The sequence below is a fragment of the Ascaphus truei genome, chromosome 1 (assembly GCF_040206685.1).
Source record: "Ascaphus truei isolate aAscTru1 chromosome 1, aAscTru1.hap1, whole genome shotgun sequence".
Lineage (NCBI taxonomy): Eukaryota > Metazoa > Chordata > Amphibia > Anura > Ascaphidae > Ascaphus > Ascaphus truei.
The window spans coordinates 333,499,946-333,518,828 of record NC_134483.1 but is presented as its reverse complement, the minus strand read 5'-3'; the positions used below and the strand labels follow the sequence as shown (position 1 = coordinate 333,518,828).

At 40.1% G+C, this 18,883-nt stretch overlaps 1 protein-coding gene across 2 annotated transcripts in view; it reads left to right on the top strand.

The window, feature by feature from the left end:
* EPHA5 (EPH receptor A5) overlaps window positions 1-18,883 on the top strand; it is a 378,771-nt gene that overhangs the window by 218,142 nt on the left and 141,746 nt on the right. The window contains exons 4-5 of one of the 2 annotated variants that reach the window (XM_075607522.1): window positions 12,408-12,563; window positions 15,976-16,311. The exons of the other annotated variant lie outside the window; for it this stretch is intronic. Of the exons in view, the coding sequence (XP_075463637.1) occupies window positions 12,408-12,563; window positions 15,976-16,311 (492 nt within the window). The remainder of the gene's footprint in view (window positions 1-12,407; window positions 12,564-15,975; window positions 16,312-18,883) is intronic. 2 annotated transcript variants of the gene reach the window in all.

The following is an 18,883-nucleotide window of genomic DNA, read 5'->3' as shown; positions in this document are numbered from 1 at the left end:
AAAGATCTAAGAAAACACATACATTTAATTTGTTTTATATATTGGGCCCCATTTTTTTTAAATAAATCCTGCATACAACTAAGCCCACTGGCAGGATTTATGCGGCCCAGCACCTGAGCACCAAAGAGTTGAGCGAACAGGGGGTGGGAGGGGGCTAAAGTGTGGTGCAGGGATTGGGGGATTGGGGAAAGTGCTTATAGGTGTGGAGCGAGGCAAGCAATGGGACACAGTGTTAAGTGGGGGGCAGTGGCACAGCCCAAGTGGGGTATAATGAAGTTCATCTAAACCAGGACTGGGACAGCACAGCCCCCCCCCCTCTCTCTCAGCAGGGGTTAGTCAGAATGGTGGTGAAGAGAGAGGGACCATTTCCTTCTCCTACAATGCCAAAATACGCTGTACCCTAAGGTGATATATTTCATGGTTTAGCATAAGCTGACTTGTGAATTACTCACTTGTGAATGTATATTGTATTGTATTTATAAATTATATGTGCTGATTTTCTGTTCTCTTTCATGAGGTTCAGTATCTTATGATGTAAAAGTCAAAAGCCTATTGCAGAGTTGTGTGAATATCTTCAAATTTGCATAGCAACATTTCAACATTGCTCAGGATATTGAAAAAATAGGTGTTGGTGCAATATGTTCACCAAATTACTGCAAACAGTTATGGTTTTCACCAGAATTTTTGAAAACTAGCAGTACTGTACATGAAAGGCCAGTTAACCTGATGCCATCTGCTTCTGTGTTAGAATTTGGAATGCACATTAAGGGAGATGTATCACTGTAAAAGTGCAAATAGAAGTTTGTATTGATGCATTGATTAATTTTCTGCTTGCGTTTGCGGAAAATATATGAAAATGTTTTACATATTTTACGCAGATTGTCAACCAGAAAAGTTTACGACACCTCAGACTTGATGGATTTTTTAAACGCAAATACAAGATAAAAAAGTGACGCATGGTGAAAGAGTTTTTATACGTGTTTTTTTAATCTGGGTGACCTGTAACTCCTGCCTAACTCCCCTATTAAATCGCAAGCTGACGCACAAGGTGCAAAACCTGGTGAAAATACCTGAATAAATTGACACACATAGACGCAAGATGAAAACTATGCAATTAGCTTCAATTTTGCTCCATACAGGCATACCCCGTTTTAAGGACACTCACTTTAATTACACTCGCGAGTAAGGACATCTTTTCAATAGCCCCATACCCCTGTGTCCGTACGCTCGCTTCGCGAACTTTAAGTTCATTTTCGCTTTACATACATGCTCTGGTCCCATTGTGTACGTTAATGTGGGGTGTGGATGTATTGACATTTACACATCAGACCCATTGACTTTTCATGTTTGGCAAAAAAAGTTACAGTTTTTCGTGAAATTAGTCGCAAAATAAAAAAATTGGAATATTTCCCCTTGTCGAGTTATTTCTTGTACATTGTAGACTCTACCAATCTGTTTTTATGTTTAGTGTTGATTTTCTGTAGAATTCTGTACTGTTGCGGCAGCTTTTATTCTAACAAATCACCGTTTTTTACCTGGCTTGTTCCTGGAATGCGACGCTGTTCACCCGGAGCATGCCGCGTTCATCTTGCTTTCCCAGCCACGGGTCATGCCCGGCTGACGCGCGGTTGATGGGTTTATTGATAATGGTTCGGATTTTAATAGGCTGCAATGCTTCGCGTGTCCGCCAGATGGTAGAAATTCATGAATTGTAATGCGCCGAATCAGTAATGTGTCGGCTTGCAGGTGTTTCGTTTTAAAAAAGATACTGTACCACAGTGTGCCATTGTAACTTGGCCTTGGCCTTGAGACTGAAGGAAGAGGTTGCAAAAATGTATCAATTTAGGCTTTTCATATTAAAGAAAGACAAAGACCAGTTTCAGTTACAGTATTCTCCAGAGACCCGCCCGCTATGAGTGTTCAAGTGCAGCCCGCTTTCCAAAAACCCGACAGAAGTTACGCGTATTTAATACGGGCCGCGATTAATGCAACAGATGATAAGATGGCAACAGTTGCTCAAATTTATCAGTATTTTATCGAAAACTATGACTTTTACAAATTTTCGCCAACTCCTCATACGTGGAAGCGTGCAGTAAGGAAAAGGTTATGTAGCGATCCCTGTTTTCATCGTATTAAGCCACAATTTGTTGGAGGGTATTGGTGTGTATCACCGGATTTTTCCGGTATCTATGATCATGAAGGCGGCAAAAGGCGAAGGGTCATGTTAAAACCAACTAAGAAACGACAGTCGCTGCCAAGCAATGCACCAGCACCGGCTTCCAATAACGGTCCCACCGTCAGTGACAACCCTGAGCCAGAGCCTGAGGCTGAGCTGGATTTCGCGTGCAGTTTTGATGAAGCTTGCATGTACCTAAGCAATTTCCAGCCTCACCAGCTGACTACAGGTGGACTAGTCTCGCTGCAAACTATCGAATTGCATAATGAAGACAGCTGGACTGGCAGTGGACCGGCGCCGGCGCCAGCTGAATGGGAAATTCAATGGTGAGTACTGTATTGTTGCCGTATTATTTTCTGTTTTTTTTTATTTTGAATATACTGTATAAATATCGGTGCGATTCAAAAGTCAAGCGATTCTCCTGTAAGCAATATCATTGGCTGAGCGGCTTCTACAGTATGCGCGTATGAACAGGAGATAATTATTGGTGGGGCTGGCTGGGTACTTCTTTAGGGGGCTGACCATTACTGTACATTAAAACTTTTCTTTTTGTTTTTCCTCAGAAAAGAAAACGGCTAATGGGGGGATTTCGATGGATAATATTGTACTGTATGCTGATGTTTTCCGGCCGTACAGTATACTGTGTAATAAACCCGAAAAAATAAAACTATGCATTTATTCTACATGTACTGTACAGTATCATTTACATTATGTGTCTTCTACAGTTTACAGTGCCTAACATCTATGGGCAAAATGAATTTTATTTCTAGGTGCCCTAGAACAGAAGTTCCCACGCCAATTGGCCGTGAACTTGACCGAGGCCCTCCCTAGTTCCCACGCCAATTGCGCGAATATTATTTAAAATAATCCGTTCTGTGGGTCTGAGCGGGTTGAAATTCACCTGGTCCTCATGCAGAAGGACCCTTGCCATAGTGGCAAAATATCAGCCTTCCACGACCCCCGGAACCGGAAATACCAAAATACAGTTTAAAAGCACATTACCAAAGTGGCTTTTTTTCTGCCATGCAAGTCAATGGCAGAAACCTAAACTTTACCATTACCCTGACTCCGTTCTGTTGCCACGAGAGGGTCGCAATTTGCTATGCAATCCTGCCGCAACTAGGACTACATGGTGAGTACATCTGAGCCCTCTAGGTTGAACAGAAACGGAGTTGTGGGTTCCAGGTTTCTGCTCATTCTGACTTAGCCGGTTCAAAGCTTTCTCCGCCATTACGCTCAATGATAGGACCCTCCTCGCCGGCGTGACCCTTTCTCGTCTCCATTAATGGTCGGACCCTGTGGGGGTGAAGTGAGGGGGTTCCTAACATCTAGGGGCAAAATGAATTTTATTTCTAGGTGCCCTAGAACAGAAGTTCCCATGCCAATTGCCCTATTTCCCACGCCAATTGCGCGATCATTGCTCTTTTTTTACAATGTTGCCAATCTTGCGGCTTTGTGGTCTGGCAGTAAAAAAACAGTGCAGTAAGCCTCGACATTTGTTACACTGTCAAAGGAGCAAATGGAAACAATGTGAGACAAATCAACATGTTCTTTTATTGGTGGAGACAGTACAAAAACATTTATTTACAAATACTGTACAATGTTGAAACATTTAAAGTGCACAGCAATTCAAACCATCAACAGGTGTATGGTTTACTGCTACAGTACAGTACATGTGTGAAAACATTTTTCAGTCGGTATGGTTTACAGTCACATGTTTTAAATACAATACAGTACATTCTTTAATATCTTTAAAATATAAATATAATTTAAAATAATCCGTTCTGTGGGTCTGAGTGGGTTCAGATTGCACCAGTACTGTCCTAGAGGGCAGCAAACAGGGCAGGTTTTCAGGGCAACCTTGAAAACCGTGCCTGTTTGCGGCCCCCAGGGACTGGAGTCGTGCATGTCCTGTGTAAAAAAACACACAACAACGCTTTGCTCATTTTCTGCAGTTACTGTTGTCATTGTGTTTTTAATCCCTCCCTAGCCAAGCGTCAATCGGCTGAGTCACCCTATCCTACCAACCCCCTCTCTCCACTGGGTCGTTAATCTTCTGCATATTGCCATTGTGTTCTTAATCCGCCCACAGCCGAGCTACAAAGACTCAGTGCACCTGCGTCTAATCACACCATCCCCCCCCCCACAACCCTTAGAGGCTTGCTTTGTTAACGGTAACATTTTGGAAAATCCCCTCTCGAATTTGAAATGTAAATCTGATGTGCACAGCACTGTGAGAATTGAGAGTAAACTGATATTTCATCAGGGTGTGAAAACATTTGTCAGTCAGTATGGTTTACAGTCACATGTTTTAAATACAATACAGTAATACAATACATTCTTTAATATCTTTAAAATATAAATATATAAATATAATTTAAAATAATCCGTTCTGTGGGTCAGAGCGGGTTGTAATTCGCCTGGTCCTCATGCGGAAGGACCCTTGCCATAGTGGCAAAATATCAGCCTTCCACGACCCCCGGAACTGGAGATACCAAAATACAGTTTAAAAGCACATTACCAAAGTGGCTTTTTTTTCTGCCATGCAAGTCAATGGCAGAAACCTAAACTTTACCATTACCCTGACTCCGTTCTGTTGCCACGAGAGGGTCGCAATTTGCCATGCAATCCTGCCGCAACTAGGACTACATGGTGACCGAATCTGAGCCCTCTAGGTTGAACAGAACCGGAGTTGTGGGTTCTAGGTTTCTACTCATTCTGACTTAGCCGGTTCAAAGCTTTCTCCGCCATTACGCTCAATGATAAGACCCTCCTCGCCGGCGTGACCCTTTCTCGCCGCCATTACTGGTCGGACCTTGTGGGGGTGAAGTGAGGGGGTTCCTAACATCTAGGGGCAAAATTAATTTTATTTCTAGGTGCCCTAGAACAGAAGTTCCCACGCCAATTGCCCTAGTTCCCACGCCAATTGCCCTAGTTCCCACGCCAATTGCGCGATCATTGCTCTTTTTTTACAATGTCGCCGAGCTTGCGGCTTTGCGGTCAAGCAGTAAAAAAAAGGTGCAGCAAGCCTCTACATTCTTGAAACACTGTATTTTGTTATACAGTACTATCAAAGGAGCAAATGGAAACAATGCACAGTACAGTAAGACAAATCAACATGTTCTTTTATTGGTGCAGTCAGTTCATAAACATTTATTTACAAATACAATGTTGAAGCATTTTAAGTAAAATCTCCTTTATTAAAGAAACACAGTACTGTATACAGTACAGTACAGTGATATGGTGCGCAACACTGTCAGTCAGACCTGCACCAGTTCAGTCCTAGAGGGCAGCAAACAGGGCAGGTTTTCAGGGCAACCTTGAAGACCGTGCCTGTTTTCGGCCCCCAGGGACACAACAACATCTCCTTTTTTAAGTACAGCAGGTACTGTAGGGCAAAACATGTACAGTACAATACAGTTCAGCACAACAGTATGGTCTCACAGAAAGTCCTCCGCATTGTCCATCCATGGCCGATTCCTTGCATGGCGCAAAATGCCATTAATGCAGTCTCGAACGCCTTTCATTACAGGACCTGTAACTGGATAAAAGCGCTGCATGTCTTCCACAATGTTTTTCCTTAAATTGGCAGGAAGCGCCTTTTTTACGCGATTCCCATCGTAGTTCACTTTGAAGGCCCACTCGCAGTACAACGCGTAGGGAACATGGTGCTTAAAAATGAACAAGGTATACTTGTGGGGTACACCAGCACTCTTCACCCTATACTTCTCCCTGAGCTTCGGTGGCAGAGCGCACAGGGTGATGTCGGGCACCGTATCGATGCGAGCGGGTGTAGGTCTTTTGGGAGCGGGTGTGCTTGAGGCGACGGGCGATGGTAGGTTGTCTGGGAGGAAGCTTTCCTCCGGTCGTGGTCGCCGTGTTGTCTCCTGGCATGGTATTGACGGGGTTGTCATGTCCTCCTCAACGGCATACATGTACACTACATCTTCTGGTGGAGGGGGTGCGCTTGGTGATGGAAGGGGGTCGAAGGTCCCATTCATCACATCCATGTCACCCCCCTGCTCCGGCGTCGGGGAAACAGGGACATTAGCACCGAGCAAATAATGTATGCCCGCTATGTCAGCCTCTATCTTCTCCATCCATCGATCCATCCGTTGCTCCATTTGTAGCATCCGTTGCTCCACATTTAGCATTGTCTCCAGAAGCAGATCTATCTTGGCTAGCACAATAGAATTCCCGGGGACATCCACACTTATCCCATTCAGCATCCGGTCTAACGAGCTGCTTCTTGTGCATGGCGTCTGGACATCTGGGGGGATGGGTGCAATGGAGTATGAGATGGGGGTTCCATGGACAGAAGCGGCATCGAGGGAGAGTGGAAGGGGTGACCTGTGGATACCCGGTAGAGGAGTAGCGGCAGCGTCGTCGAAGAGGGATGGAGAAAGTGACCTTTGGATTTCCAGGCGAGACGCAGAGTCATCCAAGAGCAAAGGAGACAGTGACCCGTGGATTTCAGAGGCGGCAGCGTCGTCAGATGGAACCGGAGAAGATGGGGGTGGAGAAGACGGGATTTGCTCCTTTGATAGTACTGTATAACAAAATACAGTGTTTCTAGAATGTCGAGGCTTGCTGCACTGTTTTTTTACTGCCTGACCGCAAAGCCGCAAGCTCGGCAACATTGTAAAAAAAGAGCAATGATCACGCAATTGGCGTGGGAACTAGGGCAATTGGCGTGGGAACTAGGGCAATTGGCGTGGGAACTTCTGTTCTAGGGCACCTAGAAATAAAATTCACTTCACCCCAACAGGGTCCGACCAGTAATGGCGGCGAGAAAGGGAGACGCTGGCGAGGAGGGTCCTATCATTGAGCGTAATGGCGGAGAAAGCTTTGAAGAATGAGCAGATACCTGGAACCCACAACTCCGGTTCTGTTCAACCTAAAGGGCTCAGATTCGGTCACCATGTAGTCCTAGTTGCGGCAGGATTGCATAGCAAATTGTGACCCTCTCGTGGCAACAGAACGGAGTCAGGGTAATGGTAAAGTTTAGGTTTCTGCCATTGACTTGCATGGCAGAAAAAAAGCCACTTTGGTAATGTGCTTTTAAACTCTATTATTGTATCTCCGGTTCTGGGGGTCGTGGAAGGCTGATATTTTGCCACTATGGCAAGGGTCCTTCCGCATGAGGACCAGGCGAATTTCAACCCGCTCAGACCCACAGAATGGATTATTTTAAATAATATTCGCGCAAATGGCGTGGGAACTATGGAGGGCCTCGGTCAAGTTCACGGCCAATTGGCATGGGAACTTCTGTTCTAGGGCACCTAGAAATAAAATTATTTTTGCCCCCAGATGTTAGGAACCCTCTCACTTGACCCCAACAGGGTCCGAGCAGTAATGGCAATGAGAAAGGGTCACACCAGCGAGGAAGGTCCTATCATTGACCGTAATGGCGGAGAAAGCCGTTTCAAACCAGCGCGGCTACAGTAAGTCAGAATGAGCAGAAACCTGGAACCCAAATCCTACTGTATGTTAGCGGCGAATTAAAAATAAGGTGGAGGAAGGGTAGAAGGGTAGACCAAAAGGGAGTATGTATCCCAAATAAATTCTAGGCTACTGTAGCTCTATACCCTCTAACAGGGCAGGTAAGTACAGTATATGGAATGATACAGTGTATGGTTTCCAAATGTTTGATACAGTGTGTAGCACTGACATGTGAAAGGAGATACAATATTGCCAAAAGGGCTACTCAAACAATGTCAGTAGCGAGGGTTCCTTTTATACTGCTACAGTACTGTACATGCCTATGCATTTCAACAATTTCCAAATGAGACATACAGTACAGTACCGTACAGCAGCACAGCACGCAAATGCATGTACAGTACTTTAAAATAAATTAAATATGCAATTTGCTATTACTGCGCGCGCACGCACAGACTGTGTACTGACGTACAGTACAGTAGGTTGAACCGCGAAGGTATTAGACTTCAAAGACAACAGCTCGCAAACGCCCCATGAGTTTTTACACGGCACTGCAGTATTGCAGACAGCGAGAATAAAAGGCTTAAATCACGGCGCGAAAATAACGCAATACACTCCGGGCGAAAACGACACAAAACCGCACATAACCGGGATAATCTGAAATTCGCGGAGCTAGCCGAGTTAGAATAAAGTGTGTCGCCACTGTATATAACCGACTGATGGCTACATCTGTACTTTCTATGTGTAGGATTTTAACAGTCAATTTAGAAAAAATATTATGAGAAGCAATATTTTCCTTTTGTATTTGACAAGACACCATAAGGTTGTATGTTATGCATGAATTTGTTCTAACTTTATTTCACTTTTTACATTATTCAGTGTTGTGTTCAGCTGATGAAAGCATACTTTGTTATCCATCTTTTAGAATATGTCAGTGTCCGATTAACATTTCAACTACAGCTACCAACACTGTATTACCATATTACACACAATTTGTAATGCAATAGACACGTTTCAATTTACTACAACAATGACTGAAATGGGTGACCCAGTTCACATGAAAACTAGCCCTCTGCTAAGAACATCTGAGGTTTTTCAAGCTAAATTGCTAGTTAATATGAACCTGCTGTGGGCATTCTGGTATGTTCTGAATTTGCATTTTGTGAAATCAAATGTCACTCAAAATGTTAAAAATGCAAATATGGAGTATGGGAGTTTGTCAGTAGTAGTAAGTGATATAAAACACATAAAGACAAGGGTCTGGTATTGAAAATCAAAATTATACGGTCCCAGCTGGATATCTTCATTTTTATTGTTGCATATTATTTTGTTAAGAAACACGTTGTGATTCTTGGCTTAGCTACACTAACTTGTATGATTCGGTATACAGTGTAGAGCCATGAACCCCTAGTTAGAGAAATAAAGTCCTAGATTGTACTAGTAAGGTCAAACCAAATTCTGTCACAATGATATCTTCAGTTCAAATACAAAGCTATCAAGACAACACTATACATTGCTGTGTATGACATTTCCATATTTAACAGGCTGCAACATCAAGATCTACCCAGAAGTAAAGGGTTAACAGTGCTTTGCTCAAACCAGGACACAAATGTACAATCCTTACTTAAATGTGCATGACACCCTATAAACACAAATGTAGTCATTTCGAATCATATGAAGTCTTTTTTTTGTTTACTTATTAATCAGCTTTTGTTTAACATTATAATATAGAAATACAGCAATTATGTATATCATGTAACTTTATAGGTAACATGTGTGAAGAGGCTGTTGGCATCTCTCATGGATAGTTTCCTTGTGATGCAAGATAAAAAAAGGAAGCATTGAATATTTAAGCGTACTTGGCAGTTTTATTTTTATGTTTTTAACACTACAATACCTGTAACCATGTTTTTGGGAAACCCCCCAAAAAGTCAATACTAAAAGGGTGCTGAAATTAAATATGTTACCACTTTTGTGAGAAATCACAGAAGGAGAATTTAGTTACATAGGTTGAAAAGGTTATACATGTGATAGTACACAGCAGCAATGAAACAGTAATATAATATTTTGGGATACCAACCTCTTCATTATGCTGAGGCAATGTATTGGATTTATTACATTGGCTATTTTATCTTATCCCATTTGTGTGTAGTGTTTCTTTACTCTCGTATCTCTAAAAGCATATTGACAAGCATTACATAAAACACAAGACATATACTAGTAAAACTATTATTATATGTAAGCAAGACTTCTTCATATTTAAAAAAATATATATATATTTTTTCTCCTGAAACAATATTCAATCAATCCAGCTCAAGTCAGTGGAATATGAAGAAATGTACAATATTTTCCTTCCAAATTCTTCTCTAAAGATTCTTCATAAACCGGCCAGTATGCAACTGTATGCAAGTTGTAAGTGGGCAACATGTTAACTAATGAGATAGTGCTGCAGTTATATTCAATTTGCATTGATCAGATATGATATGTTAGAAAATCACAGACTCGTCAATGTTTTTACTTCACAATAATTCAATATAGAAACTATATCACAGTCACGTATGGAATCATGTTGAAAAAATAGATAGTAATGCATTTTGTCCAACAAAACTAAATTGGCAACTAAGCGAGACTGCAGATTTAAATAAGCCTCCACTAAACATGTTTTTGCATTAAATGTGTGACATCAGCGGCATGCTGCAATATTACAATAGTAATGTTATTGCAGAAATGTATTTTAATAAATGCATTGTACATAGCAGCATGGAAAATGTATTATCAATGTCCTAAATGACTCTTACTTAGCTTTAGGATTATTAATTAGAAACTCAATCATAAAACTGCAAGTGAGCATGTCTGCAATGCTCGGGAATCTCATGTTAATTTAAAACCCTTAACCCATGCAACTCATGTTCACATACTCTTATGAACTTCCCTCTAATCTGTGGTGTGATTAATTATCCCGTTCTAAGTTTATGAACTAGCTCTGTTGTACTCTTAATTAATCCAATTAAATATACAGATATGGCCCACATTGGAGAGACCATCTGGATTAATGTGAAATTCTTAATTGGTGGAAAGCATGAGGATCTCATTCAGATTGCAGAAAAGGCTTTGTCTGGTCTATAACAAAAGAAATAGAAAGGTACAGGTCTTTGCTGAAATCTGTCAGAGCTATCATACATATAAATTACAGCTGGAGGAAATGTATTGAATAGAGGGCAAGTCTGGTTCACAATGTACATTGAGAAAGCTGTCAGATGGTTCAACATTCACCACAGGTTTTCTGCAGCCGTCCTATGGGAAAAAAAGACTGGTTGTTATGTCTTTAGGCACTCTTTGCAGATATTCACGTTATTAATATTTTAATTTCGTGGAACGTACAGAACCGAGTTAAGATTTTTAATGTGGCTTGCTTTCATGACTGTTCAGTTGGTATACGAAATGCCTGATGGGTGAAAAGAAACTTAAAAAAAACTCATAGAGGTCAAAAGACTAGAACCCTTGCTGGCTATTATATTGACATTATATTGACATTCTTTATCTTGGCTTGAAGATGTATATGCTGTACCCTATTAATATTCTTAACCACGTTTCTTGCCCTACAGCACTTTATTAAACTACTAGAATTGTCTCTGCAAGTGGTCTCTTTTGTATTTGTCTTTTTGAACTCATAAAACTACGGATTGCTTATTGTAGCCATTTTAACCCTACTGGCTTTATAATCCTGATTGAGGCTTTCAATAAAGTACTGGATTGCTGCTCCAGTGTTCACATCCACCCCTAGGCTGCCATCACACAATAACACTCAAAAGCCCTATATCCACCAAAGTGTCGACAACCCTAGTTTGACGTAAATCTGCTGTATAATCAGGGACTCTTTATAAAAAGTGCAGCATTGTCGCAATAGATTGCAGGTTTTGTTCAAGCATATGGAATCTGCAGTGCCATTTACGCAGCAAACATGGAATTCACATTGTAAGGAATATTGTTTTCAAGCATGTCCTGGTTATATTGCAGAGGTAATTATACAGACAATACAAATGTTGGAGTACTTTCTGAAGAAATGTAAAATGGGTGAAATGCCAGAAATATTTATTTTGGTTTAACTTCTCCAGTGTGTTTGTTTATTTCCTGTATTTGCGTATTTGTCAAATTCTGGGCAATCAATGCTCTCAGGAAAGTTGCAACAACATCAACATTGGCAAAAACATCTAAAAAAACTTGTCAACATTTAGCAACTTTAAACCTCTGGCTAATTTTGCTAGTGCTGTTATCTTATTGTTAGCCAAAAAAAATTAAAAAAAAGTATTCTATTACTCTGTAAGCTGTTAGAGTTTTCAGAGACATAGACAGTCTGCTTGGAACATAGCAACATATGTTTGTGATACTTTGTTGCCAAAGTGCAAAACTCAAAAGGGCGTGTGTCAGAACCTATTTCAAAAGAGCAAGTGAATATGATTTTATAAATGGTTGCTGTAGCAAACATAGAATGATCAGTACATTTTAAAAAATCATTAAGAATGGCATGATGAGTTTTTAAAAAAGTGCAGACAGTATTAACTAATCCTACAGAACTGATTTATTTAAAAAAAAAACACAGGATGTTTCATGTTTTACTGCTTTAAATATATCACAATTGTTTCAATACAGAGGTCCTACAGTATGTGGTATGGAACTGAACCTTTAATGTATTTATATAAAAACAGATTATATGGAAACAACAGTATTACTGAATCTGACGATAAATTGGTTTGTGGAGAAGTAAAGTGTTATGGCATTTCTTGTTTTGCAGCTTGTCAGCCTGGATTCTTCAAGTCCTCACCTCAGAGCCAGACTTGCAATAAATGTCCACCTCACAGTTACACCCATGAGGAGGCATCAACTTCTTGTGGCTGTGAAGAGCGATATTTTAGGAGAGTGTCGGATCCATCTACAATGGCATGTACAAGTAAGCATGTTCACACCACCTCCTATCACTCCCAGATTTATTCAGTCTAAAAAAATTCTGACATATTACACTGTGTCATTATTTATTTAACAAAAATAAAGCCAACATGGAGAAGCCATGTGTGGAAAAACTAAGTACACCCTTACTGCTTCCATAGGAATTAAGATGCTAAGTAGCTAACAGGTTCTGCTAATCAAATGCCCTTGAACAATTGATCATCAACAAGTGTGACCACCTCTATAAAAGCCAAAGTTTTAGCAGTTTGCTGATCTGGAGCATTCAGGTGTGTGTTAAAACAATGCCAAGGAGGAAAGACATCAGCAATGATCTTAGAGAAGCAATTGTTGCTGCCCATCAATCTGGGAAGGGTTATAAGGCCATTTCCGAACAATTTAAAGTCCATCATTCTACAGTGAGAACGATTATTCAAAAGTGGAAAACATTCAAGACCGTTGCCAATCTTCTAAGGAGTGGACGTCCCAGTAAATTCACCCCAAGGTCAGACCGTGCAATGCTCAGAGAAATTGCAAAAAAAACAAAAGTTACATCTCAGACGCTACAGGCCTCAGTTAGCATGTTAAATGTTAAAGTTCATGAAAGTACAATTAGAAAAAGACTGAACAAGTATGGTTTGTTAGGAAAGGTTGCACGGAGAAAGCCTCTTCTTTCTAAAAAGAACATGGCAGCACGTCTTAGGTTTGCAAAGTTTAATCTGAACAAACCACAAGACTTCTGGAACAATGTCCTTTGGACAGACGAGACCAAAGTGGAGATGTTTGGGCATAATGCACAGCGCCACGTTTGGCGAAAACCAAACACAGCATATCAGCATAAACACCTCATACCAACTTTCAAGCACAATGGTGGAGGGGTGATGATTTGGGCTTGTTTTGCAGTCACAGGACCTGGGAACCTTGCAGTCATTGAGTCGACCATGAACTCCTCTGTATACCAAAGTATTCTAGAATCAAATGTGAGGCCATCTGTCCGACAGCTAAAGCTTGGCCGAAATTGGATCATGCAAAAGGACAATGATCCCAAGCACACCAGCAAATCTACAACAGAATGGCTGAAAAAGAAAAGAATCAAGGTGTTCCAATGGCACAGTCAAAGTCCAGACCTCAACCCAATTGAAATGCTGTGGCTGGACTTTAAGAGAGCTGTGCTTAAAAAAATGCCCACAAACCTCAATGAACTGAAGCAACATTGTAAAGAAGAGTGGGACAAAATTCCTCCACAACGATGTGAGAGAACGATAAAGTTATACAGAAAACGATTACTTCAAGTTATTGCTGCTAAAGGTGGTTTTACAATCTATTGAATCATAAGATATACTTAGTTTTTCACACATGGCTTCTCCATTTTGGCTTTATTTTTGTTAAATAAATCATGACACAGTGTAATATGTCATGTGTTGTTGTTCATCTGAGGTTGTATTTACCTAATTTTAAGACCTGCTAAGGAACAGATGATTGTTATCGTGTCCTGATATGTAAAACCATAGAATTCAAAGAGGGTGTACTTTCTTTTTCACACAACTGTATTTAGCTGTGGATACCCGTGAAACCCAGATTTAGCAAAACTCTGTGGATCTATCTCTCGGACCGCTATTTCAACATTAGAAACTCAGAAATAGAGACCAGTCCAAATCTGTTTCCCAGATCGTTTAGACCAAATCCGTCTCTCCCACCAAAATCTGACTGCGGATTGGGTACTAAAAAAGCAGAGCAGATTCATTTAAATCTGTCACTGAATACAATCTAGACAGGTTGCAAATCCACATTTGGATTAATCAGAGGAGAGCGAGAGACTTTCAAGTTAGTAGTGTCTCCAGTTGTTTATATATATCCCCTCAAATGTCCCTTCAAATGAATTAGGGAGACACGCCTGTGCTGAGAAAGGAGCACATCTGAGGTACCCAGGTGAGCGATATGCTTATGAATATGCAAAGTATATTTAAATGAGTCCCGTCTCACACTTCCTAAAAGGATTTCCATTTTAACTATATAGAGTTTATAATAAGCCTAATGCACCAACTTATTGACTGAAAAAGTGTCAGACCCAACAGGACTAGAACTTACATTTTCTGCAAACATTACAGTTTCTGATTGGGTGACCCTACAGCCATCTTTAAATTTCCTTTCAAATACTGGCAAAAAGTAAATAAATGTAATATCTCAGCAATCATCGGGGGTTTTGAGTTTGAGTGCCACGGGCCAGCTCCAGAGGACCCCTTGGTCCAGAAAAAGATACTTATTTTGGGGGGATTGCCACTTTAAATTGAACACTGCAAGAAATTTGCAGGCATCCACAAGAAAACTGCACTTCGATTAATGTCACAGCCACACATTCAGTAGATCAATTAGCATATTATTACTCTAGCTAATTGCTGAAAGAACCTTGATAAATAGGCTCCAAGCTCTAAAAGAAACTTCAGTGTCACAATGCACCATGTCAGAGACGAATGAGAGACGGCCACAGGGTATTTTTTATATACATTGCATATGGCATCTTTTGCAATGTGTCCTATATCCTTCAGATAAATGAAATAAAGTGGCTTTTATTAGCTAGTTTTCATGCATTAGTCACTGGCATATGTATTAATTTTCTTTCACCTTGTATAAATATGCCCTATGCAAGACGATGACTTGAAGAGGAAAAATAAATAAATATTGTTTCATATTAATGTACTTAGATCTTTTTTGGCAGTAACGTAACCTGCGGGTAAGTGGAATGGAAAGTATAAATATTTTTCATTTGCCTCTTACATTTCTAATACATTTTTTATTAAAGTGCAAAATGATATTCAGCGAATTGTTTGGAAGCCTGTGAACAGGAAAAATAATTGTAAGGAACAGATGTAGGAATAACACGATTGAAGATTTATTGGATATGTTGTGTGAAAAGCTGTGGGCATTGGTTTAAAGAAAATACAGCAGTCGTTTGTCAATTTGTTTAGCTCCAGCTGATTTTTAGCAATTTCCTACAAAATGTCCCACCTTTTACCGCAGGTGAAATCTTTCAGAGCTTTTACCATATTCACTATGCACACCATATGTACAGGTTTAGCTTTCATCGTAAACAAACATGTATAATTGTTTTCATAAGGTTCACTAACCTTCTAAGGAAGAGTCTTTAAGATGCCACAGATGTTATTGCACCCGTTATGGCTCAGTAACAAGCAACATCTTGGGATTAGTTTGCAAAATTGCCTGATTTGGCAACATCACTGCTCCATTTGTTTGCATTGCAAGTCGCACAAAAACAATAGCAATCCACACGATAATGCATTAAATCTCGCTCCACCAGTAACGCCTCATTGTGCCATAACGAGAGCATGTGCATCTGCTACATCTGTAGAATACATGAATACTGCTTATTCCAAAATATTTTTCGTTGCCTTACATATTAGGGCCACCATCAGCTCCACGAAGTGCTATCTCCAACATCAACGAGACCAGTGTATTCCTTGAATGGATGTTCCCCGCGGATACTGGTGGAAGAAAAGATGTCTTCTATAATATTGTATGCAAGAAGTGCAATTCTCTCCCCAGTCTGTGTGAGGAGTGTGGTACTCATGTCCATTACATTCCTCAACAAACCAGCCTGAAAAACACCTCTGTGATGGTAATAGATCTGCAAGCCCACACAAACTACACCTTTGAGATTGAGGCGGAAAATGGGGTGTCTGAACTGAGCTCAGGAACTAGGCAATATGTGTCTGTGAATGTAACCACCAACCAGGCAGGTAAGTGTAAGTGTATATACCTTGCTTGCTTTCAAATACATTGTTTGGAATATATCTGTTTTAGTTTAAAACGCATAACATTTTTATTTAAAGTTAACTACATGAATTCTGCTTTTCGCAATTTTTCTTTCATATTTGCATACTTTTTTCTCTCTCTGTGACACATTATATGATTATTTTATATTAGTGCTATTATTTGAATATATCAATTGATTTTTGGGTGAGGATTGTCATACTGTAGCTGGGATGGGTTGGAAACCAACCTGTGTTGACACTTGAGTTATATTTTCGGAACCACTAAAAGGCTTTTTGCACATACCAGTTTTTAGAAACTGGAGCACATGCTTTGACAGTAACTAAAGCATTAGAATCAACACACTAATTGCAATTTTGGAGAAAATTAGTACTTTGTGCAGGTCTGACAAAAATGAACATAATGTACTAATCAGCAGAATCAAAGAGAAATATGTTTAATGTGGTAGGTACTGTAGGTTTATAAAATAAAATTCATTTTCTAGAAGTTAACTTTAAGTTATTATGGGTTGAAAAAAATGTTACCCTGTAACTAAAACTGAAAGTTTGCTAATTTACTTTTGTAGCAAAGCAAGTCCTAGCTCACATTTGTATGTTATCATTTGTTACAAGAGATTCATAATTTGAGAACTATCAGAAGTGCACAAGCAGCAGAATTTTCGCCAGCCCTGATGTTTTGGATATACAGTAATGAGGTTTTGGCAGTAATGCGTTCATCTGGTTTTACGTTTCTCTTAGGAGTATTTTCTTCTGCAGTAATTACTTTCATTCATTTCTTTATCTAGTACTAGTAACAATCCTAAATTAGCGACAGGTTTTTTTTTTTTTTGGTTTCTCAGTGAAATGTGTGAAGCTTCTTATATTAAGATTTGAAGAGCTTGCAGTATAGGGAGAAAGAGTGGCTCAGTCATTAACGACACTGATTCTGTCAATAACGATACTGAGTTTAAATCAGGCAAGCCTGGTTCAATTCCCGGTGTCAGCTACTTGTGATCTTAGGTAATTTACTTTATCTCCTTGTGCCTCTGGCATCAAAAATAGATTGTTAACGGATTGGGGCAGGGACTGTGTCTGTAACATTCCTACAGTATGTGCTGTGCACTATACTGTAATTGTAAAGTGTGTTGAGGCCCATAGGGAGAAAAGTGGTATAGGAAATAAAGCTATTATTATATCCAAAAGGTACTCACGGTGACAGCGCCTCCATCTCTTGCAGCCCCCAGATGTATGGGGAGAAATCTCTGCAGGAGAACTATCTCTTCTACTCCCTGATAGATTTCAGTCTCAGGCTAGGAGAACGTAGAAACAGTTGATCTTTATTCAGTATCTCTCTCTGAATCACAGCAGTGCACAGCTTACACTGAATACCTTCTCATCACTCAGGTCTTCACCTTTAGGATGTCCCTGGACCTTTACTCCTGGCCACCAGCCACCACGAGCAGTCCTTCCTCTTCCCTTATCCCCTTATGGAATAAGAGGAAATGGTTTCCCTCTGCTCACGTAAGGGAGGGCCTCAAACTGCCAGAGCCCTGACAGCTTGGTTAGGGTAAACCGGTCTCTCTCAATGGTAGAGACAAATGACTAAATTGAGATGTGCAACTCCTTAAGTCAGTTCCAGTAAGAACCAGCCCCTGTCCCTGATTGAACAGCAGGCCTGATTGCACTACCTTCTCTGACTCAGTGAGCTGCAAGGTGTGGGGAAAACCCATGATTACTCCTGGCAAACCTGCCCTTACCAGGGATTGTGCCAGGAGGAGGACAGAATAATAGCCCAAAACCTCAGGGCTACATAAATAATTGTAATATAACAGTAAATTGTTCAGTTATATCGGAATATGATTGACCATATGAATGACTCCAGCTCAACATATTTCTTGCAGGATGCAATCATTCATGTATTAGTTATTTTTTAAAGGCTCTGTATAAAATATATTTTAATGCTTACTTTTAGGAAGCAAATATATACATTTAAAAAAATTGCATACAGTATATCTGTGTTTTCATTGCACTGAAGCTTCATGATTTAGGTAGTATTGGTTATAGAATTGTATGGACAACCTCTAGATTATAAAATAGACTTTAGTGAATTAGAAATTATTGGCTGGGCTCACTGAAAAGTGTTTCCTTCATATAAGAAGACTGAGCACTTTAATGGGATGAAATGTGTCTTATGGAATAGCACAACTTAGTAAATATGGGCCTAAATGTTAATTTGCTTTCAGAAAATGTGTATAGATCTGAAAGGAAGAAAATAAAGATTAAAAGAAAGATCAAGGACAATATTGCTTTAGAATCACTGGAATGGGCCAGTGGTGTCTTATGGCATAACACAGCTTAGTAAATATGGACTTGAATGCTTAGTTTCATACAGTATCATACTATTATTATTATTATCATAATTTTATCATATTGTTACTTATTGTTATCGTATTATTGTTTGTAGAGCGCCAACATATTCCACAGCGTGGTACAATGGGAGTACAGAGTTATGTATATTACTTAAACAGAATGACATCCCAAATAAGGGCAAACAATCAGA